The following is a 27,784-nucleotide window of genomic DNA, read 5'->3' as shown; positions in this document are numbered from 1 at the left end:
CCTAAGTCTAACCATTTTGGCCCTCATGGTTTCTATAACTAACCATTTTGGCCCCTAACATGGAGGCCAAAATGGTTTGTTATAGAAACCATGAGGGCAGATATGTTAAAAATTCTTATTTTGGGCAAAAATAGTAAAAGTGATATAATCACAGTGGCCAAAAACGCAATTTACTCTTTTGTTTTTTTAAACTATTTTAAATTTCATTTAATTGGACCAACCAAACAAAGCCAGCCATATCACCTTCTCCCCTCACGCCAGGCTCAATCCACACTCCAGCGGGGCAACGCTAGCCCGGTGTGGTCTAGCCATCGTTGCTTGGCAATCGCCGCCCCAACACACGCCCCACACCCCACTGTCTAAAATGATGTAGAATGAATATCTATTAGGCTGTAGGGTGTGATCATAACCCTTATGGTCACCATGACCCTCCACATCAGCATCATGTCACCCACTTCTAATCCATCATCTAAAACTACTACCCTAACCTAAGGGTGTGGTTATGACCCAAATCACTATTCTTTTATTTTAATTTATTTTTATGAAAGGAAATATTAAAAAAAGAGACTCATGGTTCTAATGGTTTAATCCATGTCAACCATGGTGGATGAGCCAAGAGGGTGATGTAGCAATCCATTAATGGTCGTACGTAACGATTGATGAACCAACCCATATCCCCACACCATTTAGCGTTAAGATGGTCTGAATAACTATGGAAACTTGTGGATATGAATTAAGTGGACACAGTTTTATTTCGTTTTAATTTCTGGGTACCTTCGTTTCTGACCCAGTCAATAGAGATGGCGTTCTTTCTATGATCATTCAACTCCTGTAATTTCTCACGATCTCTTCTACTCTCTCTTCAGTATTCAATCACAGAAAAACATGTTCATCTTTGCAGGAAAACTGCTCTTATGGTTACTATCTTTTATTTTCATATATTTAATCAATACCCCAACCTTAGCTCAACCTGATTTCCTTTCCTACTTATGCGAAAACGCTGCTAACTATACCGCAAACAGTACGTATAAAAGGAATCTCGACATCAGCCTCTCCACCCTCCTGGACACCGACAACGGCTTCGGTTTCTATAACGACTCCACCGGCTTGGGTAATGATAGAGTCAACTCAATCGCCCTTTGTCGTGGCGACCTCAACCCGGATGCGTGTCAGAGTTGTGTAAATGACTCCATTGTTAACTTGCGACAACTCTGCCCTATCCAAAAGGAAGCAATAGGATACTACGTTTTTTGTATGGTTAGATACTCCGCCCAGGGTATACTGGGAAACCCGCAAATAAGCTATAATGGGTCTCAGTTCAACGTCACAAGTACGTCCACGAATATTGATAAGTTCAATGAGGCTCTGGGTACATTACTGAATAGGCTGATAGGCGTTGCGGCAGCTGGGGGTAACCTACTAAAATTTGACAGTGGGAACACGTCTGGTCCAGGTTTCTCAACTATCTACGCGCTTGTGCAGTGTACACCATACCTATCGGAGCAACAATGTCGTAACTGCTTCGATGAATTGATCCAACTCTTTCCAAGTTTGTATGCGGGGAGCATTGGAGGAAGAGTTCTTCTACCTACGTGTAATCTTAGATATGAGATATATCTCTTTTTTAACCAAAGTAAACTGGTCATTACTCCACCACCACCACCACCACCAACACCACCACCAACAACACCACCACCACCACCACCACCAACACCACCACCAACACCACCACCACCAACAAGAGGTATGAACTGTAACTTCTTTATAATAGTAACTATGTTAGAAACCGGTATATTGATTAAATGGGCAATATTAAATAGTTAGTATAGGAAATATAAAACGAAAGAGAAAGACTGAAATAATAAAAGCACTCAAAAGAATTTTGGGGCTAACATAATTATCACATGACGCAAAAAGTCACTTATTAATTAACAAAACAATTTACACAGAGTTAAACTAAAAAGTAAATATGTTCGGGGCAATTATCCGCTAGCTATTTTGGTTTGGTATAGGAGTTATAAACCTGTAGTCGAGAAAAACATAGGAATGCTGTGGTGGATGTCTAGCTGCAATCTTTGGTTTTGTCTGGCCTTGACTAGAAAGTCTCAAATCACTACGAAGGATAAAGTAGGTAATGCAATTCGCACTCGAATTGGCAAAGTTGTGGGTATCACACCCTGGATAAAAGAAAGTTCGGAAGGTTCATCAATTCGATCCACCGGTCGAGCATAATTGTCTTCTATTTAATATTCCAAACTATCTCACCGGCCTTTCATCCCTACCCTATCGTAGGAAATTGCGTATGAAAAGGAAATCATAGAAAGTCATGAGAAAAATCAGTGTTAGAGCATCTCCAACCGTGGTCAAAGTCCAAAATCTGGATCGCCTAGTCAGCATACCACATCATTTCAAACCACAATCATTCCAAACCCCATTACATCCTACTTTTTACATTAAAACAAAAAAAAAGGTTTGTGAGTGTGTGGGGCCCACCAAGTCAGACCAGACTAGTCCGGTGAAACAAATTGGACGAGGTGGGTCAAACTCCCATAACAAGGTGGTCAGGAATTTGTTGGTCCGATGAGTGGAGATGGGGTTATGGATGCCCTCGCTTTTGATGCTCTTATTAACATCACTGGTCACTACTTAGCGATCGCGGTTTGCGATAGAAATCATAAAGGTCCCAAAGTTTGCGACATGCCAAGATCTGGTCGGAAAGCAACTGCAAATTTCAGTCGCAAAAATCATATAACTTGTATATTAAGCAAAATTAAACTATGACTACATATGTCCTTAAAATGTGGATAGCAAGAGTTCCAAAGTAGTTTTTGTAAGGGGTCATGAAAAGCCTAACATCCTTTTTCGTGATCTTTACTTTACTTTATATTTATTATTTTAGAGTTCAATTGATGCCGATGATCTCTAGATCAAGTGGTGGATGACTTGTATTTCTTTTGTAAGATGCAGGTTTAACTTCTACTTGGTGCAGAGTGAGGCAGTGGTGTGGGCAATGATAGGAGACCCATGGAAAATTGGATTCGATCCTTGAGTCAAACGGGTTTATCGGTAATTTCACTGTCGTGCCTACGGACGTGTAGGTTACCGGATTTTCCCCATAATTGGTGGTGGACTCGGTTTACTCTCAGAGTGGTGGGTTACATGTTATGAGAGAGAAGTATTCGGTTTAACACCCTGAAACGCCATTTTATAAAAGTTCGTGTCAAACTTTTTTTCATTAACTGTCTACTTATCATTTTATAAAAGTTCTGTGTCAAACTTTTTTTCATTAACTGTCTACTTATCTTATCGTAACACTTTCTATTTTTCCAGGGAAAAAGAATGACTCGACTCGAACAGTGATAATAATTATTGTTGTGATAGTCATCGGTACTATGATAATAATTGCTTCATTTAGTATCTTTATAAGATTGAGGAAGAAGAAGAAAAATCAAACCACACCACCTAACGCAGAAAGTCTTGACGGTAAGTGTTATATTTCAGCTTAGAATTTATAGTTGATTTTTTTTAACTGTAAATATTACTTCTACCCTAGTTTACTTCAATAATCACAAAATGCTAGTCATTGCCCAAGTCTTACAAAATGCTAGTCATTGCACAAGTCTTATAAGAGTTATGTTTATCTATCAAGTGGACTAGCCCCATCCTAACAGTTGAAATTTATAAAGGATTGTTGTTATTAGATTTTTAGATTGGAAAACACACCCTTTAAGCAACTCCAAATTCTACTCCAATGCCAAAACTTTTATAAACAAATATATTACCAAAATTTTTATAAACAAGTATATTAAATGTTACCTTTTCTTATAACTCGAACCGTTAAATGTGAAACTGTGAAAGTGAAGGAAAATTCCTTGTTTAGGGTGTTGCTATTTGCACTTCCATTTTTTTTATTTTATTTTACTGATTGTACTCCCCCTTCTGAAGTTTGTAAATAAATACAATCAACCCTTGTATTTTTTATTCTTTGAAAATTCGTATTAGGAAATATCCCTATTTTTTCTAGGGGTTTATCTAATTGCCATAGTTTGAATATTTAGATATATACGTAACAATCCTATGGAAGAAAAAAAATCTGCACTAATTGAAAGAAGAAGATTAAGAAAGAGCTTGAAGAAACAATTTTTTTCAACTTTGATTTTTATCATAGTTGTTCTAACTAAAAGTGTTGGTCATCTATTTCAAAAATTCATCAAAAGTGTTCTTGTTGTGCCACTTCACATTACTTTTCTTATTCAAAAGTGTTGTACTGTAAAAAAAATGGAAAATACAGTTTTCCACTCTTTTTAAATTTTAGTGGAAAAAAAAACAATTCATTGTACTAATAAATAATATTTACAAAGGGATTAAACCGAGACAAATAGCAACTTACATTTTTTAAGGGGAATTTGTAAAGTTATCTATACTATATAATAAAAGAAACCATTTTATGGACACTTGTCATCATATTAGGTCATCTCTTATATATAACTAGTAGGAAACCCGCGCGATGCGGCGGCGACGACAACTTACAAGGCGGTACTTGTTTCCTGTTAGTTTATCAATCCACTCGTGTTACAGTGTATAGCATGTCTCTTAGTGTTCTTATTCCTATCTTATTAATTTTCCATAATTCAACCTATGTAATAAGATAAAACTTGAGGGCAACAACTTTAAAACTGTTGCTAGTATGGTCTTGTAAACACTTGAGACTATAGATGTGGCAGTATGGTCTTGTAAACACTTGAGATTATAGATGTGGCAAAAATATGGTCGATTGTAAAAAATAATAAAAAAAGGAAATTGGGATTAGTTTGATGGGTCAGTGGGAGTGCATACCTACTGAATTCACCATCACTTCTGTAAACCTCTAATCCGTGCAAGCCAGCTTCACTTAATCAACCAATGATAACAACTGGATTTTCCAAAGCCCATGGATGAGCCAACACCGTAACTCAACCAATTTCACATATTAATCGCACTGCTTCCTCTACATCAGGCTCACTTCCACTACATGTTAATTAATGAAAACACAATTTACCACCAGTAAACTCATCATTATCCGTCAACACCATTTGTCTCACATCCGGTTCAGCAATCACCAACTTCTCCTTCTTCATGTGCCAGTCTCCAATCGCACGGGTCACACTTAGTTGACCGTTCAGGTACCCGGCTTCATCAAAGTAACCACCTAACCGCTCGCATCTTTCCTTTTCTTGTAAACAAGTCGACCCCTTGTGGTCTTGCAGACCTGTTCTTACATAGGACCGCACGAGAGTCACCAGCATTGGCTATTATTATATGTCTTCCCACGATCAAAACAGTTAAAGCTGTCGTCCTACAATAATCGCTCACACTGCATTCGTCAGCTAAGGCCAAGTCAGCCTGTAAAATGCTTTGTTAATCATCTGCATCTAGTGGGTAACCCGCACGTGATGAACTGGTGTTGGTTGGTTAGCTGACCATAGTGACTGAAGGTGATGAACCCGTCGGGTATGGATACCGGTTTGTAAAATGCAACGCCGGTTTTTTATTTTTTGGGGGTGTAAGTGGATATCACCTCGAAGTCTTTAACCATTGCGACTTCTAATTCTCCAAGGTTTATTCTTCCTGTGGCGAAACCTTGACCTGCAATGTAGACATGGAGAATTAAGAAGATTGAATGGAAGTCTGATTTTGACTTTAAAAAGTCAAACTTTCAAAACCAAATGGGTTCAGCACTACTGCATTAGTTTATCAAATCGGTTTTTAAGTTATTTGAATCAGATTTTGATTTTTCGGAGGTGAATTCAGATTCGGTTAGATTCGAATGTACCGATTTATGAGAAAAATATATAATTTACATAAAATAAATAAATATATGTGTTTGTTTATTGAAAGTTAAAATGTATATGTAAGATTCATAACCATGCCCATATACACTATTCATCAGTTTAGTTCATTTATCTGAAAAAATATCTTTTGTGATCAATATCAGGCTTAGCTAACCACAAAAAGTCAAACATAAATTACTATAACAAGAAACTTCACTATCCCATTGACTTCCAATTTAGCCAAATTTGATCCAAGATCACGAGTCATACTTGATCTTAGTTGAATATATCAACAAAGATGAAATCCCAATTCCCAATTTTTCTGTCTTTTGAGGTCAAAGAACTTGTTTTACGTATGAATCTAATAAATCTTGGTAATCATTAATCATACACAAAAATGATAAAAGAAACATTGCATAAATTTTGACTTTTGAGGTCAAAGGACTTGTTTTACATATGAATAATTTATTTTTTTTAAATAAAACACAAAAATGATACAGAAACATGGCATAAATTTTGACTTTTGTGGTCAAAGAACCTGTTTTATGTATGGATTCTAATAAAAAGGTAATTGCACGGTACCTTGAACGCGGAAGGGGTCTCCCTTCCCAAGCTAGCGATCCGGCAACGCTGCCTGGCGGTGAATACCCAGCCGAGTTCGAGGGGAACGAAGAGCCTGCAAGCAGGATTCGAACCCGCGCCACTTTAGACTCTCGAACCGGTTTTATAATCATAAACAAAAATGAAAAAAGAGATCTCCTTTCATAAATAATAAATCCATACCCTTTTCTAGAAGGTAGTTTATAAGATTATTGTAATACATGATCCCTTCCTTGTTCACTTCGGTTCCCAGCCCATCTGTAAAAAAAGATCTAGTTTTTAGTGGATCCACTTTCATCACAAAACCAAAAAAAAATGTCAAAATATGTAAAACAGACACCTGCATTTATGATGCAACCAATTGTTTTGGTAACAATCTTAACAGCAGGCATTACCTGGATAGATACGAGACCTAGATATAGAAAATCGGTAAGCACTGAAACCCAATTTGGCAATAAGGTCAAAAAAAATTAATATGGATAAGCTAACAGACACAAAGGAAATCATTTGATAATCATACATTTTATGGTCATTGGCCCCTCAAAGTAAGCATAGGAAGATGTTGTCTCAATATTAAGCAAAAAAAAACTGACTTCACATCTTATTGAAGTAACTACATGGTAAACGAATGATTAGTTCTTCCGGAAAAAGAAAAATCAGAAAAAACAAAGCCTATGTAGGCTTACGGCTTTCGAGGCACCAAATTTTCCTTAAATGAATGCAAATCCGTAAATGCGAATGTTGTACAAAAACAAAACCTTGTAACGATGGTATTGATCTACTGGTACATCTCTGTTTTTACCATCTTTTATCTTTCCTGGTAGACCAAGAAAGGAAAAAGAAGAAGCAAAATAAAATTCCTTAGCAGTTGATGTCATGATATGTAAAAGAATATTATAACAAGCAATACAATAAACCTTGTGTGTGTGTGAAAGCATCCCATATGCAAGGACCCCTGCCACCCTCATTAGCAGCTCCTTCAACCTGCAATATCGCAACAAACAAGAGAACATGCTTGAACTTAACTACCAAAGCATTTCAGTACTTTGACTAACTTTCAGTCAAATCAAATGGAAACCAAAAAAAATTGTTGGTCCCTCTCTATAAACATCGATGCAAACATCAAAGGTCCCAGTGCGACCTACATAAACAATTCCAAATTCAGATTCTTCTAGTCTGAACAAGCCTTTAAAAACTAAAAGTACTATGAAATTAAACCAAAATTGAATCAATAAGCATGAAACTGAAGGCATTTGGGACCTCTTGGCGTTTGGGAGATGTGGGATTATCTACAACAGTTATAAATCCGTCAATTGCATTTGCATGTTCTAACCTAACAACACGATTAACAACAAACAGATAATAATTAAATCGTAAAATCTAGATTAATATTCAAATTCAAATTTCACAACATTTGAAACCCTATAAACCTGAACAACAGCGTTGTCGTCGTGCTAGCTTCTGGTCGGGCCTGCTTCTAAATCGATCTTGCCTCCAATCGCTTCCGATTTGTCGCTATCTCTCTCTCTCTTTCTGATCATGAACCATAGGTTAACAAGGGTGGGATGGAAACGGAGGGGAGGATTGAAACGATTGGTATGAAAACTGGTAGTGGGTTACAATTATATTGAATGCTAATCTCACACTTAAATCCCACAATTGCCCTCCTAGGCGTCTTAAACTTAGTGAAAATTCCAATTTCCATGGCTTTAATCACCTTGTACATGTTGCTTTAAAATTGATATACATGACAAAATTACCATCTTGTACATTACTTCTCCTTTTTAATATAGTATAGATTATTATTTTAGTTTAATTTCTTCTAATTAATTATAGATAACCCTCCTACTAAATATTATTTAATTTAATATTTTATATTATAGATAACCCTCCTACTAAATATTATTAATTTAATATCTTATGAATAATTATTATTTAGTTTAATCTTTTTCTCATTTATAATATTATTTATTTGTTGACCTTGAACTTACTATTACGTCTCATATGTTGAGATTTGTTGTTTGTAGCTTTCTTCAAAAATTCTCCTTTTTTCATTCCCCTTTTGTTTTTCATTTTCTATTTCTTCTTTTTTTTCCTTTAGTTGGTCTTTCTTTTAAGGGTTATACAGTAACCAAATTTCAAGAGTATTATAATTAGGTCATTCAAGTTTCATTTAATGTTTCAAACTTAGATATTTTACCTAAATAGAGGGTCATCCATCCTACATGACATTTAATTAGGTTTTATTTAAAAAAAATTTGTTGACATGACACATAAAATGCCAAATGGATTAGTAAAAAAAATGAGAAATAGGTTTAAAAAAATTTTAAAGAATTGTGGAAAAGTTAACAAAATGCGATTTTTTTTAAATTGTAGAAAAGTTAAAAAAATGCAAAAAAATTAAAAAAAATGTGATTTACCCTATTTTTAATAAATAAATTAATAAAACCTCCTAAATCATTTCGTTTAAATTACTAAAAAATATGAAAGTTTTCTTAAAAAATTAAAATGGGCCAAAAATTCAATTGCTTTTTACCAAACCATTCATACTACTAATAATACCGATTCATAGAACATCACTTTAGAAATAAGGATATGGTGGGCATAGTACCTAATTGTTTGTTTTATGATTTGTAATATTTGATCGTTTTGGGTTTTGGGTTTTGGGTTTTGATTTATTATATTTCTTTTATTTGATTCCATGTCATCATGTTTTTTTTAAGGTTAAATAAATGCTATGTAGGACTATGACCTGCTATTCAGGTAAAATATTTAGCATTAGAACACCAAAATAAAGTAGAATGATCTAATTGGAACAATAAATTTTATTAGTGACTTAATTGGAACACTCATAAAACTTCATTACTATTCTGTGGCATATTCCCTTCTTTTAAAAAATTATTAGGTTAGAACACCGTGTAATACACGGGTTGAATAAATATAATTTTATATATTAACCCATGTAATACATGAGGTTTTTTCAGATATAACTTTTTATTATTTGAAATATAAAGTTAGATTTATTCAATTCGTACAATACACGAGGTTTTTTAAAGATATATATTTTTTTTATTATTTGGTACAGAAAATTACATTTATTCAAACTGTGTAATGCACATATTTTTAAAGAGATATTTTTTTACTAGTTGGTATATAAAATTATATTTATTCAACCCGTGTAATAAATGAGGTTTTTTAAAGATGTATTATTTTATTATTTGGTAAACAATATTACATTTATTCAACCCGTGTAGTACACGTGGTTTTAAAGATATAACTTTTTTATTTGGTATATAAATTTTTTATTATTTAATATATAAAATTATATTTATTACCCGTACAATAAATGAGGTTTTTAAAGATAGATTGTTTTATTATTTATAAAATTTATTTATTCAACCCCGTGTAATACACGGGGTTATAGCCTAGTTTACTTTATAAAAAGAAGTCAAAAAATAAATAATATTTACATAATTAGTTACAAAACGTTTATAAACTTATTTAAATATTAGTTGAACATCTAAAATAATATTTAAAGGAATTAAACGAAGAATATAAGAAAATACAAGGGTGGAATTTAATATAAACATGATATTTTTAGAAAGGGAGGTATAAACAGTAAAAATGGAGGTATATTTACTCACACCCTTAGGGTCTGTTTGGTATGGGGTAATGGAATGGACGAAGGAATGGAATGACGAGGTAATGGAATGGACGAGGGAATGCAATGGATCATTACCATTCCATGTCATGTTTGGTTACCATGTGTGAATGGAATGAGTTATTATTGTGTATTGTTCGGTAGGCAAGAAAAACGGAGTAATAAAATCAGCGATGAGTGGTGGTGGTGGTGGTGGTCGGTGGTAGTGATTGTGGGTGGTTATAGGTGGCGGTAGTGGGTGTTGGCGGCAGCGATGGGTGGTGGTGGCGGCGAGTGGCGGCGCGGCGGTGACGACGAGTGGTGGTGGTGGCAAGGTGGTCGTTGGTGGTGGGTGGCAGCAGAGGTGGCGGTCGGTGGCGGTAGCGGCGGTTGGTGGTGGCGGTGGCGGTGGTGGTGGTGGTGGCGTCGACGATGGTGGTGGGCGGCGGCGGCGAGTGTCGTTAATGGTTGGTCGCAGCTGTGGGTGATAACGGTGGCGAGTGGGTGGCGGCGGCGGCGGTGGTGGCTGTCGGGGTGAGGTGGTGGCGGGTGGCGGCGATAGCGTCGGTGGTGGGTGGTGGTGGTGGTGGTGGTGGGTTGTGGCGAAGGTGGTGGGTTGTGGAGTTGTTGATGAATGGTGCAAGAGGGGATGGAATAGAAAAAAATATGGGGGGTGGAAGGAATGATTTTGAGGGAATGGAATGCATTTTGGAATGAGTGATTCCATTCCATTGACCAACCAAACACTATTTTCTCCATTTTCTCGTAATCATCAATTCCATTCTAGCTCTCATTGATGCATACCAAACACTACCTTATAGAAAATACTTGGCTATAAATAAGCTTTCTAGAATGAGGAAAGTCAAACAAATCCTAACAAACTTACGAGATATACATCAAACTTATTTACACAAAATTTTGACAATAAACACAATATATTCAAGGGTAAACTTCCGTTTTCCTCTATGGTTTAGTCGTTTTAACGGTTTTGCCCCAATCCTTTAAAAATAGCCATTTTACTCCCTGATCTATGAAGCTTATCTCTATTTCACTCCCGGTCCCTAACGTCATCCTATTCAACTATTAAATCCTGGTCACATGCCCCTCACATGAGGGGCATTTTAGTCTTTTCCCATCCTAGATATTTTTCACATCTTTTTTATTGATAAAACAAAAGGAGATGAGCCCACCCCATCATCTTCTTCACACCTTTCTTTCTCTTTGTAGCCACCATCAGCCATCATCTTTGGGGGGATAACCTCTCGTGAAGGCACAACTACTAACATTCTCTCTGTGAAACACAAGTAACCACCATCAGCCACAACAACTAACATCCTCCACTATACCCAACCACTACCACCAGCTCCGTCAACCCCAGCTACAACCATCCATCTCCGAACCCCTACTCGGAGACAATAATCAAAACGCTGCCTCATCATCGTTCAATCACCACCATCTACACAAACCTCCGACACCGCACCAACACACCAAATTGAACCTCCGGCAAACTAAAACAAGAATCACACAGTTTAAAAAACAAAATTGAACCTGCAAGTAGATGTTTCTGAATCTCTCCTTAGCATCAGAAATTCTAAACCCTCGATCCGTCTTCGAACAAATCTCCCTCCTCTGCAGCTTCTTAACACTATTCACAAATCCATCACCACCACCACCACGCCGCCGCTTCTTCGTCACCACTCGCCGCCACCTCTTCGCCACCACTCGTCGCCCGTTACACGGCCGTGGACTCACCGTAATCCTCCTTCCATCCATCCGTCAGTCAAATCGAATTCCCCCAAATCTGGAAACCCTAAATCTAGAGATCGGGTGTTGAAATTAGAAGAATTTTGGGTTGTTTGTAGGGGTGTGTAGTGAAATTTTAGGGTTAAAGTATTGAATTTAATGTGATGTGTCTATGTAAATGAAGTGAAGAAGAAGATAACAGGGTAGGCCTATCTTTTTTGTTTTATCAATAAAAAAGATGTTAAAAATATCTAGGATGGGAAAAGACTAAAATGCCCCTCATGTGAGGGGCATGTGACCATGATTTAACAGTTGAATTGGATAGCGTTAGGGGCGGGGAGTGAAATAGAGATAAGCTTCATAGATCAGGGAGTAAAATGGCTATTTTTAAAGGATAGGGGCAAAACCGTTAAAACGACCAAACCACAGGGAACAAAACGGAAGTTTACTCTATATTCAAATAAACAATTAATAATATCCAAAGGATATTATCGGTTAACATCCCCCCGCTGTTGTAGCCATAGTACACTGAAGGCACAAACTGTCACGAATCCAGGTAAATAGTTGTTTTGGTAGTCCTTTCGTACTGACACATGCTTGTTTGACGTGACCCAATCCGCGTCCGAGTGGGCAGTTAATTTATCGGATTTAGATGGCAAGATTTGTCGTCCGAGGTGTAATGTACCTTTTAAGTAGCGAAGAATACGTTTCAATACCTGTAAATGTGGTCCCATTGGTGCGTGCACGAAAAGACATACTTGTTGCACCGCATAGGATATATCGGGTCTCGTAATCGTGAGGTATTATAGAGCCCCCGCTAAGCTCCATTATAGAGTTCCGTCGACTAGAGAATCGCCATTGTGAGCACTAAGTTTAGAGGAGACTTCAACTGGGGTGGTGAGTTAAAAAGAGCCCTCGATTATTCTTTTTCTGAACATTGATTCCAAGAAAATGGTGCAGGTCCCCTAGATCTGTCATTCTAAACTTAGTTGACCATGCATGCATTAATCGTTGTAGAAGGGCATCCGACGACACGGTGGGAATTATATCATCTACGTATAGGAGTAGATATGCTATATGATTGCCATGTTTGTAAATAAACAAAGAAGTGTCACTGATGCTACTTTTGAAACCAGACTTGATTAAGCAACTTGGAAAATGTTGGTACCATGCTCTTGGACCTTTCTTCAAACCGTATACATATTTTTCAGTATGCATACGTGTTTCGGTATGGACGAATTGGCAAATCTAGGGGTTGAAACATATAAACTGTTTCCTTTAAGTTACTGTCTAAGAATGCATTCTTTACGTCGAGTTGATGTATTGGTCATGCACGAGAGATGACGAGACTAAGAACCATTCTAATTGTAGTCGGTTTAACCACCAGATTGAAAATGTCATCACAGTCAATACCGACCATTTGACTTTTGCCATTAATAACAAGGCGAGCCTTGTGTCTTTCTACTGTGCATTTTGAATGAAATTTGTGTTTGTATAACCACATGCAATGAATTATCGGGGCATCAGTAGGTCTTGGAACTAAATCCGAAGTGTTATTTTCCAATAGAGCTTTATATTCATTACGCATGGCAATTTTCCAATTTGAATCACTAATGGCAGAAAGATGGGACTTGGGTAATGGTGAGATAGAAAGTGAGGTGACAATGTTTAATTTAAGTGGTACTCTTGGTTTAGTATTTCCGGTTCGAGACCGTGTTACAATACGATGAGTGGGAATAGGTAGAGGTAGTGGAGCAGGAACAGTGGTCATCGGTGTGTGGTCAAGGTTGGGCTGCAAATCAGTAGGTGGACTTGGAGGTTGGGAGGAGTTGTGTAATAGAGTTGGATGGCTCGCAGTGAGATGGATGGGTGGCAGGATGACTAGAAGTGGGTTGTGGAGGGATTGGGTGGGCTTGGGCCGTGGAGTGATGTGGTGTAGCTGGGTTGCGGGTTGGGCGGTTGGAATGAGGGGTGTGATGGGTGGTAATGGGCTCAGTAGACGGGCCGGTAGGGTGGGATAATATGCGGTTGATAGGTGACGAGATGGGCTAGGTAAATATTACAGGTGATGGGTCTAAGAAGGAGTGGAGATCTGACGAGAAAAAATATTTTTTCTGGTTGAGATTACTAAGCAACGGTATCCACAGTCGTTTGTCGGATAACCGAGAAAGACACATGGGGTAGACCGAGGTTCGAGTTTGTGAGGTCGTGTGGCCGAGGTGTTGGGATAACATACGCAACTGAACATACGAAGGTGGTCTTAGGTAGGGTGTTGTTGATATAATATGGAAGTTGTCATGAGCCCATCAGACCACCACTCAGCAATAATCTAGAACAGAGAATTCAAGCCCAACCGAGAAGAAGCCAAAGAACCCATATCCAGCCCAAGAGATTTGGTGACTATGTGATGAGCGCCATGTCAGCAAGGATCTAACAGAATTCTGTTAGGATGGTATATTTAAAGTAAATTATGTATTGGTCATGGGTATGCAAATTGTTAGCTCTTATGAGTCTCTATTTCTCATCTCCTTCTTAGTATTCTGTTTTTCCCATCCCCAATTCTCTGTTCTTAATAAAATTTCGATATAATCTTTTGGAATTGTGTTGATCAGTCCAATTTGGTGCTTTCATTGAACATCTGCACCGATGGCAGATGGAACTCGACTACGTGGTTAGACGATTCTCTCAAAACGGTTCAGGAGGATCAGAAGGGTTTACGTCGTGACATTGATGAACTTATCACTGCCATCGGCACTCAACAGCAATCCATCAACGAATTGATTAAGCGTCTCGAAATCTACACCCCAGTGAGCGGATGGTGACAAACCTCGCGATGATGGCGCAGGCACCTCTTCGGTGTTAGGTCGCCATAAACCGGCACCAGTGTACCTTCCCCGTTTCAACGGCGATAACCCAGAATGGTGGGTCGCTCAAGCTGCCCGTTACTTCTCCTTCTATTCGATTGCTGATGCGGATCGGCTGACCATCGCTTCCTTCTACTTGGATGAGGCGGCGACGGACTGGTATGACTGGTTGGAACATCATCACTGGCCGACTACTTGGGACGCTTTCATAGCGGCTCTGACCAAGCGATTCCGATCATCAGAGCTTTAGAGACTAGAGGGTTTATTGGCAAAACTACAACAGACAACAATAGTGGCGGATTATAGGGCACGTTTTGAAGCAATATCAAATCAATCGATTCCGTTACCAGTGGAATTTCTCATGAGTTATTTTATTTCCAGTTTACGGGCGGATCTGAAACAATCAGTTATCATCCATCAGCCCAGTACGTTGGAGGATGCTATGGATAAGTCTCAGTTGCATGAGCAACGGGTCCAATTCGAGAAGGGCCTGGGCCGAGTTTCTCTGGGTTCTTCTAAACCTTTATTACCCACTCCAAAACCTGTTACCACCGAGAATAACCTCAAAATTGGGGCGTCTTCTACTCCACCGACAAAGGTGGGATTCCGGCGATTAACTCCTGCTGAGATCTCCCAAAAAAAGCGCTGGGTCTCTGTTATCATTGTGATGAGAAATACACCTGGGACCATAAATGTAAGGCTACTCCTCAACTTCTCTTCTTTGACGATGATGTTTTTTATCTAGGTGGGCAGTTAGAGCCCTCGGCGTCATTGCCAACCGGCGCTGATTTAGCTGAGAAAATACAACTCGAGTAGGTTGCCGCTCAGTCTGCGATTTCATATAACGCCCTCTCGGGTGGGTGTTCATCGACAACATTACGTTTCACTGGGTCCGTTCATGGCAAAGCGGTTCAGGTACTCTTAGATGGGGGTAACACCCACTGTTTCGTACAAACTCGTATTGCTCACTTACTTAATTTTTTAATTGAGGCTGTTCCACCATTGTCGTTCTCGTGGGTAGCGGCGAACGGTTACCATGTTCCGGGTTGGCTAAACAGGTGGAATTAGTAATTAAAGACCATTCTATTGTTGCTGATTTTTATGTCTTACCATTGCAAGGGTGGGACATGGTTTTAAGGGTTTCCTGGCTCGCTACCCTGGGTCCGGTGATTACCGATTATTCGAATGCAGTTTTTGAGTTTACTCTCAGGGAGAAACAGGTTACATGGCAGGGTGACACTACCAACACAGCTCAACCTATCCATTTTAATGGATTTCGTCAATTGTTTCACTTATCCTTTGTTCCACCAGACTCTTCTCCACCTACTTATCATCCTGAGTTGCCAGTCATTTTAACTCAATTTGCTGATGTGTTTACAGCCCCTACTGGTTTACCCTCGATTCGTTTTCATTATCATCGTATAGAGTTGCTGCCTACTTGTGGACCTGTCTCCGTGCGTCCTTATCGGTATCCTCATTTTCAGAAACAGGAGATTGAGCGTCTAGTTCACGTACAGCATGCTTAATCAAGGTATCATTCGTCCAGGTACGAATGCTTTTTCTTCTTCGACAATATTGGTGCGAAAAAAAGACGGTACATGGCGGTTCTGTGTTGACTATCGGGCATTAAATGCTATTATGGTGCGCGATCGGTTTCTTATTCCATCAATCGATGAATTATTTGATGAGTTACATGCAGCTACCTATTTTTCCAAGCTTGATTTACTAGCCGGTTATCATCAGATTCGTCTAGCCCCAGAAGATACAATCCGACCCACGACAGGCACTATGAATTTTTAGTTATGCCCTTTGGGCTAACGAATGCTCCGTCTACATTCCAACGGCTTATGAACAATGTGTTTCGTCCATTTCTTCACCGTTTCATCTTGGTTTTCTTTGACGACATTTTAATATATAGTAAAACATGGGATGATCACCTGCATCATCTCAGTCTCACTTTACAACTACTGCGCACTAATCAGCTTGTTGCTAAGTTGTCGAAATGTACTTTTGCTCAAACACAAGTCGGTTATTTGGGACACGTAATTTCATCTCTTGGTGTGGCTGTGGATCTCGACAAAATTAGTATCATCCAACAATGGCCAACCCCTAAAAATGTTAAGGATGTTCAGAGTTTCTTCGGATTTACCGGTTATTACCGTCGGTTTATTAAAAATTATGCCACCATTGCGGGCCCTTTGACGGATCTCCTCCGAAAGGATGCCTTTTTTTGGAATTCTACAACATTGCAAGCCTTTCAGCAACTCAAACAACTTCTCAGTTCGATTACCGGATTTTGACAAACCATTTAACCTCGAAACGGACGCTTCCGCTACTGGTGTTGGAGCTGTCCTTTCTCAAGATAAACATCCAATCGCTTATTTTAGTAAGAAACTTTGTCCAAGAATGCAACAGGCTTCTACATACCATAGAGAAATGTATGCTATAACACAGGTTATCGCTAAGTGGAGGCAGTATTTGTTAGGTCACAAATTTACAATTGTGACAGATCAACAGTCCCTTAAACGTCTCCAGGATTAGGTAATTCAGACCCTTGAGCAGCAAAAGTGGTTGGGAAAACTGTTGGGTTTTGATTTCGACATTGTTTATCGTCCCGGGAACCAAAACAGCGATGCCGATGCGTTATCTCACGTCCTTGCGGGTCACCTCATGGCTATTTCAACCCCCGATTCCTTCTCTATTAGTGCACGAAAATGATGGAGGGTCTGTTGCATCCAATGAGGATATTGATTTTGGCACGGTTGCAGGGTGGAATATTGTGGTTTCTTTGGCGGTTTCTGTTACGGGTTTGAGGAATGACGCATGATTTTGGACTATTTTAGGTGTAGGAGGAGCAAGTGTTGGCCCGGTGGCGGAAACGGTAGTAGGAGACGATATGGTTGTTCGCTTTGGTGTCGAACTCGTGGTTAAAGGAACTTGTTTTGGTGGTGGTGTTGCGACGGAAGTGTCAAATGGAATAAGGAAGGGGGCTTCCCGAGCGATGCGAATCGATCGGAGCTCATTGAAGATGGTTTGCAACTGAGATTCGAGCCTCACAAAGGATTCATTCATCCATTGATAAAACTCGACTTCTGATGAAGTATGAGCAACCATGGTCCGAGGGGATCACGACAGCTCTGATACCACTGTTGTGGTTCCAACGGTTTCGTTGGCCAAAAGCATATAGAAAGAAACTAGAAAGCAAATTAGAAAGAATTCTTGATTTAATTTTTCTTCGATATCCCTTTGATGTAGAAAAGTAAAAACACAGAACCACTACCTATCAAACATGGCATCATGGGTATATACTCCCACTACTGCCTTTATTCCCTCACTATTTCAACTAACCTAAGATTAAGTAAACCATGTGACAAAAACCATAAACATACAATCTATCTACTATAATAAAAGAAACCAATAAGTGACACATGTCATTCATTAAGGCGTCTACATTTGTAATTTCCTGCCTTTTCATACTTATCTGATATCAATTAATTAAATAATAAATAATCAATTAATATTAAATCTTATCTTACTTTGAATGTCGGATATAATCATTCTATTTTTTCCAATAATATATTATCTTCAAATTTAAATTATAAATTTAAGATATTTTTTAAATAATAACACAAAACAATAATCTTAAATTTAAAAAAAAACAATAATACGCTCGTATAAAAAATTTAAAGTACAAACAAAATTTACAAAATTACTTATTAGACATTAGATCAAACTTTCAAAAAAACACTAATTAGGAAGAGAAGCTAATAATATAATTCTGTTTTTGATTTTTCAAATTGGGGTTCTAATCAATTCGAATTAAACTTAACCAAGTTTGTGATTTGATTCGAATTAAACCGAACCAAATTTATGATCTTTTAAACGAATCCAATAGCATATTATTTACTATACAAAATTATATTTATTTAACCCGTGTAATACATGGTGTTTTTAAAGATATAACTTTTTTTATTATTTAGTATATATTCGCCCCGCATGCGGTATACAAGGTTACAAAATTACGTTTATTTAATCCGTGTAATACACAGTGTTTTTAAAGATATTTTTTTTTATCATTTAGTATATATAATTATATTTATTCAACCTGTACAATACATGGATTTTATTATTTGGTATATAAAATTACATTTATGCAGTACAGTACATGGGGTTCTTAGAGATATAATTTTTTTATTATTTAATATATAAAACTACATTTGTTCAACTCGTGTAATAAACGAGATTTTTAAAGAATAACTGTTTTAATTTAGTATATAAAATTACATTTATTAAACCCGTGTAATACACGGGGTTCTAACCTAGTCTATACTATATAATAAAAGAAACCACTTTAGGGACACTTGTCATCATATTAGGCCATCTCTTATAGATAATTATTATTTTAGTTTAATCTCTTCTAAATAATTATAGATAACTCTTCTATAAAATATTATTTAATTTAATATCTTATATTATAGATAACTCTCCTACTAAATATTATTAGTTTAATATATTATGGATAATTATTATTTAGTTTAATATCCTTCTCATTTATAATATTATTTATTTAAATTAATTATATTTGAACATTTTGTTTAGTTTGGTATCAAATAGATTTTACGAAACTTGAAATAAAATTAACTAATATTATTTATCATTTATACATTTACCGAGTTTTAAATAAAGGGTTAAATTTATTGAGACTTCGTTAACAAATTTTGCAACAACAGAATAATCTATTTTTATCACGAAAACCAAACTTTGTATTAATATATTAAATATTTTTATTTTCACTATACAAAATAACATTTACTCAACCCATATAATACATGAGGTTTTTTAAGATATAAATTTTTATTATATGATATATAAAATTAGATTTATTCAATTCATACAATATACGGAGTTTTTTAAGGACATATATATTTTTTTATTTAGTACAGAAAATTACATTTATTCAAACCGTGTAATGTGCATATTTTTAAAGATGTAATTTTTTTTATTATTTGGTATATAATATTACATTTATTCAACCCGTGTAACAAATGAGGTTTTTTAAAGATGTATTATTTTATTATTTGGTAAACAATATTGCATTTATTCAACCCGTGTATCACACGTGGATTTTAAAGATATAACTTTTTTTATTTGATATATAAAATTACATTTATTCAACTGGTATAATATGGTTCTTATAGATATAATTTTTTATTATTTAATATATAAAATTATATTTATTCAACCCGTACAATAATTAAATGAGGTTTTTAAAGATATATTGTTTTATTATTTAGTATATAAAATTACATTTATTAAACCCGTGTAATACACGGGGTTATAACCTAGTTAAGTATAAATGAAAACTTTTGCAATTGAAAATAACGTAAAGTCACGAACACATCAAAAATTCCTTGCTTGATTATCAAAAAAACTTGCTATAAACAAGCCTTTTACAATGAGAAAATTCAAACAAATCCTAACAAACTTACGAGATATACATCAGACTTATTTATACAAAATATTGAAAATATTGACAAAATAAATACAATATATTCAAATAAACAAACCAATAATATCCAAAGGATATTATCAGTTAGCATTATATTCTTATAAAATATAAAAAAGAATTCTAATATGGCCTCAATTAAAAAAGTTCGGATTTGGTAGCTGGACCAATGGTTTGTACCGTGAACAATAATTTTGTGTTGTAGCTAAAACTCCAAGTTGCATTTTGCTAATAAACATCAATACATCATATAGCTTAGTGAGACTCGTCTTTTGCTTAACTAAAGCTACATAATATTGGTGCAGCGGAATCTTTTCACTACAGCTTCCGTATGGTGAAAGCAGCAACAAACAACTTTTCCGAAGAAAATAAGCTCGGACAAGGAGGATTTGGAGCCGTTTACAAGGTATGAACCAATATGTATTTGATAATTATTTAAACAAATATATTATCACACACTTTTAGAGAAGGTGAAATGTATAAAGTTCTTCACACGTTTTAAGGCTCCTCGGTATGGTTCCGTCTCCACCCCTGGCGCCGCCACATCACCACCGTTCTCCCACGCCGCCCCCCCTCCGTCCCCCTCCGTCCCGTCGTCGCCGTCCGAGTTTAGCCGTTTGAGACGGACCAAACATGTGGGCCTCCCCCTCGGCGACGCCGTCCTCCCACGCCGCCCCCTCCGTCCTCATCCCGTCGCCGGCGTTCCTCCGGTCACCATACCGAGTAGCCTAATATCCACAAATTGTTATCACCATTTACAAATTCCAAGAATACAAAAAAAGATGCCCGCATTTATGACTTATGAATGTTGTGTACTAAGAACATGTGTAGTGGTGGAATAAAATAATGTTTTTATCATGGGGCATTATTCGACACGTGTCATCCTAGTCAGCATGGGGCATTATTGCAAAAGTGATGTAGTGGGCATAATGCCTTATAATGCCCCTTCCAATTATTAAAAAAAAAAAGGAAAGTAGTTGCTGCAGGTCAAAGTCCTCCTCATTGGCTAGTCAAAGTCCTCCTCACACTCCATTGGCCACATCCATTTTCCTTCCAACCCATTTAAGCGTTATAATTAAAATGCTGGCTTGCAAATTTTCAAAAAAAAAAAAAAAAAAAAACGCCTCATAACGTCTAGTGTAGTGGGGGAGGGGCGTTTTGGGGCGTTTTTTTTCAATTTTTTTTAAAAATCACGCCCCACTACGGATAGTCTAACATAAAATTGTCCGCACTTAAAAATGTGAAGATAAATTTGTTACATTAGACGCTGGGGTGTGGGCTCGGGAAAGGAAATGGGGGGGGGGTGACGTGGTGGGGGAAAACGTCGGGGAAACACAACAACAGTGTAGAAATATAATATATCTTCTAGTGTATGTGCAAAAATGAAACATTGATATAACTTAAGCATTTGATTAATTAAATTATTAGGGGGGGGGGGGGGGTGTGTGACGTGGTGGGGGAACACGTCGGGGAAACACAACAACAGTGTAGAAATATAATATATCTTGTAGTGTATGTGCAAAAATGAAACATTGATATAACTTAAGCATTGATTAATTAAATTATTAGGGTACCCTTGATGACGGGCGCCAAGTAGCAGTAAAAAGGCTAGCATGGAATTCTGGGCAAGGGGATCAAGAATTTAAAAATGAGGTTTTGCTATTGGCGAAACTCCAACATCGTAATTTGGTTAGGCTATTAGGTTTCAGCATAAAAGGAAGTGAACGACTTCTCATTTACGAGTTGCTACCAAATGGAAGTCTTGATCAATTTATATTTGGTAAGTATTTAAAAGCACATGTTCTTTGAATACCACAAATTACATTGTGTAAGAGTTAACGAAATAAGAATAAAGCAATACACATATTTAGAAATTTGGTAGTTTATGAACAATATGCAATATGCAAGCATTGATATAAAAGTACCAACACTTGTTAAATAAGAACAAAATGACTAATTTATCTCCTCGACAAATCCAGCTTAAATAGTAGACCACCTTGTAAAAATGTTTTATCTCATTTCTAAAATTCATTCAAGTCACTAGAGATAAGCATTTGGTAGGTAGATCATTTTCGGTACTAGTACCGGTACCAGTATTTTCTGTTTTTCAGGACCGGCACCGGTTTGGCACGGTACAAGTATTTTGGTTGATTTACCCGTACTGTACCGGTTAATTTCGGTATCTGTACCTGTTTTTCCTGTTTTTATGTACCGGTCTGGTTGGTTGATTTACCCGTACTATACCGGTTAATTTCGGTATCGGTGCCTGTTTTCCCTGTTTTTCTGTACCGGTCCGGTACCATGCTCATCCCTACAAGGCACTACTAAACAAATGAGTACTAAATAAATGAGTATCACCGAAAGCCAATTCCGTTGCTGATACTCCGATGGGAAAATGATCGGACATGGCTAATTTGGTTTCTGACAAATTACCAACTTACAGATTTAAGATTACCAACAACTTTTTTGTGGTGGCACTTAAAACAAAATTACTGACAAATTAGTGTCGGGTAATCTTTCAAATAATTACCAACGTAGCTTTGAAAGGTCGCCGACGACTATCCCCTCGGTAATTCTCTTTAATTAAAAAAGTTACTTTTATTTCCTGCTTTAATTAAAAAAGTTACTTTTATTTCCTGGAAATTAATAAAAATAATTATATTGAAAATGATTTATTTTGTAAAATCAAATAATGTAAAAAGAATCTATATACTATATAATAAAAGAAACCATTTTGAGGACATTTTTCATCATATTATGCTATGCCTTATGGATAATTATTATTTTAGTTTAATTTCTTCTAATTAATTATAGATAATCCCTCTACTAAATATTATTTAGTTTAATTATTACTTTTATATTTATCTATTTACTTCAAATTCAAACTTAGTTATCTAATTTGATATTAGATTAAATTATGATTTTGGTCCCTGTGGTTGTATCACTTTTACCCTTTTAGCCCCAAAAGGAATTTTTTAACATCCGAGCCCTCAATGTCTTTTTTTCTAACCCTTTCCCGTGTAATACATGAGGTATTTTAAGATATAACTTTTTATTATTTGTTATATAAAATTAGATTTATTCAATTCGTACAATACACGGGTTTTTTTAAGGATATATATTTTTTATTATTATGTATAGAAAATTACATTTATTCAACCTGTGTAATACACATATTTTTAAAGATGTAGCTTTTTTATTATTTGGTATATAAAATTACATTTATTCAACCCGTGTAATAAATGAAGTTTTTTAAAGATGTATTATTTTATTATTTGGTAAACAATATTACATTTATTCAACCCGTATAATACACGTGGTTTTAAAGATACAACTTTTTTATTTGGTATATAAAATTATATTTATTCAACCCGTACAATATGGTTCTTATAGATATAACTTTTTATTATTTAATATATAAAATTATATTTATTCAATCCGTGTAATAAAATAATACAATATAGGTTTAACATATACACAGAAGAAAAAATTAGCCAAGTGGATGTGTGTGTGTGTGTGTGGGGGGGGGGGGGGGGGGCATAATTTGATCCATTTGTGCTTTGAGTTGCCGTATCATCTCTCGGTTAGGGTCTCACTCCTTAGCGTAGTATACTTTTCCATCAACCCCGTTTACATCAACATACATGCCATTTTGAGAGTGATAACTATAATGTAAATACTTTTCCTTTAAGGGTGGGTCCACTAGTTCACCCATTTCTAAATGGGCCCTAGGGTTTCTTAGGGTCATGTGGTTACTATCTATATAATCTCATTGTATGTGTCATTTTTATTCAAACTAGTTGATTTCCCCCGCGCTTCGCGGCGGGATCTTGATCGGCATCGATTCGGTTTATTTCGTACTGACACAATACATGCATTCGGTATAGCAATCAACATCTGATCTACATCGACCAAAAACCAAAAACCAAAAACAATAAAACAAACACGATGTCAATACCGATGTTGTTGGGTCACAGTTAATAGTGATACTATAAGTTTATTGAAACTAAAGGCAAAAATATAAATACCGGTATCAAATATCGATGTTGTTCGTTCAGTTTTACGTTCGGTACAGTAGCTACACACTGTCTACTTTCAATAAGATTTACCGAAAACCATAAATATGAATACCAACACTTATGTTGTTTAGTCGGTTTTCTTTTCGGTATGGTGGCAACACGATATCAATCTTCAATAAGATTTATATCAGAATGTTGGAAAAAATACGTAGATGTGCGTTTAGAAAATTTTTAAAAAATTAACGTACACAAATCATTTAAAAAAAATATATCAAATGCCTAAAACAAATACTTTGAAAAAGTTATTTATTTTTCATGATCCCTCTACTTCAATATATAAATATTATTAATAAAAAAATATAATGAACACTAAATAAAATATGTGTAATATTACAAAAAAATAAATCTTTAAAAAAAGTCTTTTACTGTTCATGCCCACTTTGTTTTGATATGTATAATAGATTTTTGTTAGTGGATATTAATACTAATGCCGATATATGTAGATACAACTAATCGTGCACTCCTTGACTGGGAAAAACGATACAATATCATTAAAGGTATTGCAAAGGGACTATTATACCTTCATGAAGATTCTCGTTTAAGGATAATTCATCATGATATGAAGGCAAGTAATGTATTACTAGATGCACAAATGAACCCCAAAATTGCTGATTTTGGCATGGCAAGATTGTTTAACACTGACGAAACTCAAGGAGACACAAGTCGGATTGTTGGAACTTAGTAAGTACATTTTTTAGATGAAACTACTATGGGGACATTACTAGAGTTGTATTTGTTATTCAAAACAAATACACTTCTTTTATGAATTTATCTATCGCGGTCAAATTGTTTCTAAATTTGATTTTAGGCAATCCCTTTTTTTCTGACCAAGTGTATACCGCATGATTAAAGTTTTAATGTGGCTTCTCTTAAAACATTGTGTTAACATGAACTTGTGAGTTTGCATTACATCACCAGTATGAAACATCCATTTTAGAAACCAGTAACTTGTCACTAAATGTGTTAGAAAACAGGGTGAGGGTCACAACAGACAAGCTTTCATAGCTTGTATTTATATTACGTTTAGGCCATCTGTGGCGTTATGCGACAAGTGGCGAAACGCGTAAGAGAGGGGCTTTATGGGGCTTTATATAACTTGAGTTTAGAGTGGGGATATATATGTATGGGGCTTTATATATGTATGTATGTATGTATGTATGTATGTATGTATGTATGTATGTATGTATGTATGTATGTATGTATGTATGTATGTATGTATGTATGTATGTATGTATGTATGTATGTATGTATGTATGTATGTATGTATGTATGTATGTATGTATGTATGTATGTATGTATGTATGTATGTATGTATGTATGTATGTATGTATGTATGTATGTATGTATGTATGTATGTATGTATGTATGTATGTATGTATGTATGTATGTATGTATGTATGTATGTATGTATGTATGTATGTATGTATGTATGTATGTATGTATGTATGTATGTATGTATGTATGTATGTATGTATGTATGTATGTATGTATGTATGTATGTATGTATGTATGTATGTATGTATGTATGTATGTATGTATGTATGTATGTATGTATGTATGTATGTATGTATGTATGTATGTATGTATGTATATGTGTGTGAGTGGGGAAGGATGTAACACGCCGTTATGCATTTCGTGAGAAGGAGAGATTTTCAGCACATGGCGCCCCCCGTAATGGTGTTGAGGGGCGCCATGGGGCGCTATGGCTCAAATCCAAGTGATATACCGCCCCATTACACATACTCTTAGGCATGTAGAGAAATAAAACGGCCTAATAACTAATTCTGACATTTCGAGGGGCTTTTCATGACTTGTTAAGTTTCTTGTACTAAAAACTAATTTTAAAATAATCAAGACGTGTGTGTGAGTATGTGTTCGTATGCATGAATGTGCTAACTTTTCTCCTTATATCTTATAGCGGTTATATGGCACCTGAATATGCCCTGCATGGCCAATTCTCAATGAAGTCTGATGTCTTTAGCTTTGGAGTGTTAGTACTAGAGATGGTAGCAGGTCAAAAGAACAAACGTTTTCAAAATGGAGAGATCATTGAATATCTTCTTGGCTTCGTAAGTGTCCACCCTTTCAACCAACAGGATCATATTGTTTTTATGCACATATGCTCTTTTTGGAAAAGTATTTTTGTAGTGTATGAATCCTGAATATTGAATTGCTAATAAATGTTTAGGCATGGAGTAGTTGGAGGAATGGGACAGCAACAGACATAATAGATCCTACATTGAAGACGGAATCATGTTCATTGGATGATATCATTAAAATTATTCAAATTGGCTTATTGTGTGTTCAAGAAAATGTTAGTGATAGGCCGACCATGGCTTCCGTTATTCATATGCTTAATAGCTTTACTACTATTACGCTTCCCGTACCAGCAGAACCTGCATTTTTCATGCATACCAACAATGATCCTGAAATGCCACTCCTACACGAGTACAATTCTTCTAGTGGGTCACAATCACAATCAAGAGTATCTCGACATTCTATAAATGGCGTTTCAGTATCTACTTTTGTTCCTAGATAGGTAATAGAATGCTTTGATATGTCACCCATACATTACATTAAACGACTATTTGATTTTACCATTTAAGATTGTTGAGCATAAGAATGTATTTCTGGATTTTATTTTCTATAATAAATGTGTGTTTCTGTTGTTTTTCTTACATTAGTCATAATTATGTTGCATGCATGTGTTTGACACATTCATATCCTGATCAACAGTTCGTGTAAGTAATTAGAACACTTTATGGATGCTGCTGGGGAATTTTATAAAACCGGATAATAAGAGAGGCGTGTAATCATTCACAGATCAAATTATTACAGTGATTCTACCAAATAATCCAATCAGATACAACTCTGAATTCGAGAAATAGAACAATAATATGTGTATATTGAGAATTCGTAATGAACCAGAGTGTGTGACCAAGAACCCTAATTTCGAATATCAAATAAAGATTTTTTTTTTCAACCATATTTCGATTGTTAATACGATATATAGTGGATTTGTTTCTGTCTTTTGGGGAATCTTTTTTCACGGCTCGATAGATAATTTTTTGGGGATGAGGGCTGGTAACTGCCTGTTGGCAGTTATTATTTTACAATTCAAAAATTGTCTCTAAAATGGCTTTATTTTTATCTAAAAATTTTTGACGTTTTTAGGAAAAATAATATTTTTAAGGCATTTCCAATAGAACAATTTAATAAAAAATTTAATAGCTCGACCCCAGCTAGGGGCTCCGCCCCTTAGACCCTACTCCCGGGGGCGCTGCCCCCGCACCCCGCCAAGGGGGCGCCCCCTTGGAGCCCCCATTCGGGGCTTCACCCGAATATTTGGAATTATAACAACTCGAACAAGCGTGCATTCCCGCACCTCCTACTTGTTCGATGTATATTATAATTCCCTTTGGTCACCAAATTAATCCCGATTACACTAAAATATCTAATGATCCTCTCCTATTTTAACGTAATCCTTCATTAACTTAAACAAATTCACAACAATCAAACGTATGTATAAAATGAAATATCAC

At 36.2% G+C, this 27,784-nt stretch overlaps 2 protein-coding genes across 13 annotated transcripts; one reads left to right on the top strand and one right to left on the bottom strand.

Moving 5' to 3' along the window:
• The first annotated feature begins 713 nt into the window (after nucleotides 1-713).
• LOC110891116 (putative receptor-like protein kinase At4g00960) lies at nucleotides 714-26,910 on the top strand. Of its 4 annotated transcripts, none has more exons than XM_035980111.1 (8): nucleotides 714-1,744; nucleotides 2,968-3,213; nucleotides 3,331-3,483; nucleotides 20,469-20,569; nucleotides 21,733-21,943; nucleotides 24,686-24,923; nucleotides 26,161-26,311; nucleotides 26,431-26,910. In XM_035980111.1, exons 3-8 carry the CDS (start codon nucleotides 3,393-3,395, stop codon nucleotides 26,779-26,781), a joined length of 1,143 nt encoding a protein of 380 aa, XP_035836004.1. In that variant the 5' UTR covers nucleotides 714-1,744; nucleotides 2,968-3,213; nucleotides 3,331-3,392; the 3' UTR covers nucleotides 26,782-26,910. The 4 variants fall into 4 exon arrangements, with proteins under 4 accessions (XP_035836004.1, XP_021994467.2, XP_035836006.1 ...); XM_035980113.1 differs by having other exon boundaries at nucleotides 779-1,744; nucleotides 2,968-3,066; XM_035980112.1 differs by having other exon boundaries at nucleotides 1,629-1,744; nucleotides 2,962-3,213.
• On the bottom strand, nucleotides 1,973-8,186 carry LOC110891117 (beta-glucosidase 7-like). Of its 9 annotated transcripts, XR_002565039.2 has the most exons (10): nucleotides 7,841-8,138; nucleotides 7,671-7,743; nucleotides 7,328-7,551; nucleotides 7,097-7,227; nucleotides 6,931-7,023; nucleotides 6,751-6,822; nucleotides 6,594-6,668; nucleotides 6,393-6,486; nucleotides 4,837-5,625; nucleotides 1,973-2,722 (listed from the first exon to the last, which is right to left on the bottom strand). XR_002565039.2 is itself a non-coding variant. In XM_022138778.2 (4 exons), the coding sequence occupies exons 1-4, from the start codon at nucleotides 6,915-6,917 to the stop codon at nucleotides 5,568-5,570; spliced, it is 339 nt and encodes a 112-aa protein (XP_021994470.1). In that variant the 5' UTR covers nucleotides 6,918-6,924; the 3' UTR covers nucleotides 4,642-5,567. The 9 variants fall into 9 exon arrangements, 2 of the variants coding, with proteins under 2 accessions (XP_021994470.1, XP_021994471.1); XR_002565042.2 differs by lacking the exon at nucleotides 1,973-2,722 and having other exon boundaries at nucleotides 4,642-5,625; nucleotides 6,806-6,822; nucleotides 7,841-8,164; XR_002565037.2 differs by lacking the exon at nucleotides 1,973-2,722 and having other exon boundaries at nucleotides 4,642-5,625; nucleotides 7,841-8,159.
• Nucleotides 26,911-27,784: the final 874 nt, after the last annotated feature.

Source organism: Helianthus annuus, chromosome 11 (assembly GCF_002127325.2).
Source record: "Helianthus annuus cultivar XRQ/B chromosome 11, HanXRQr2.0-SUNRISE, whole genome shotgun sequence".
Taxonomy (NCBI): domain Eukaryota; kingdom Viridiplantae; phylum Streptophyta; class Magnoliopsida; order Asterales; family Asteraceae; genus Helianthus; species Helianthus annuus.
Note: the sequence above shows the minus strand (reverse complement) of the source record. Positions and strands in the feature narration are given on the sequence as shown.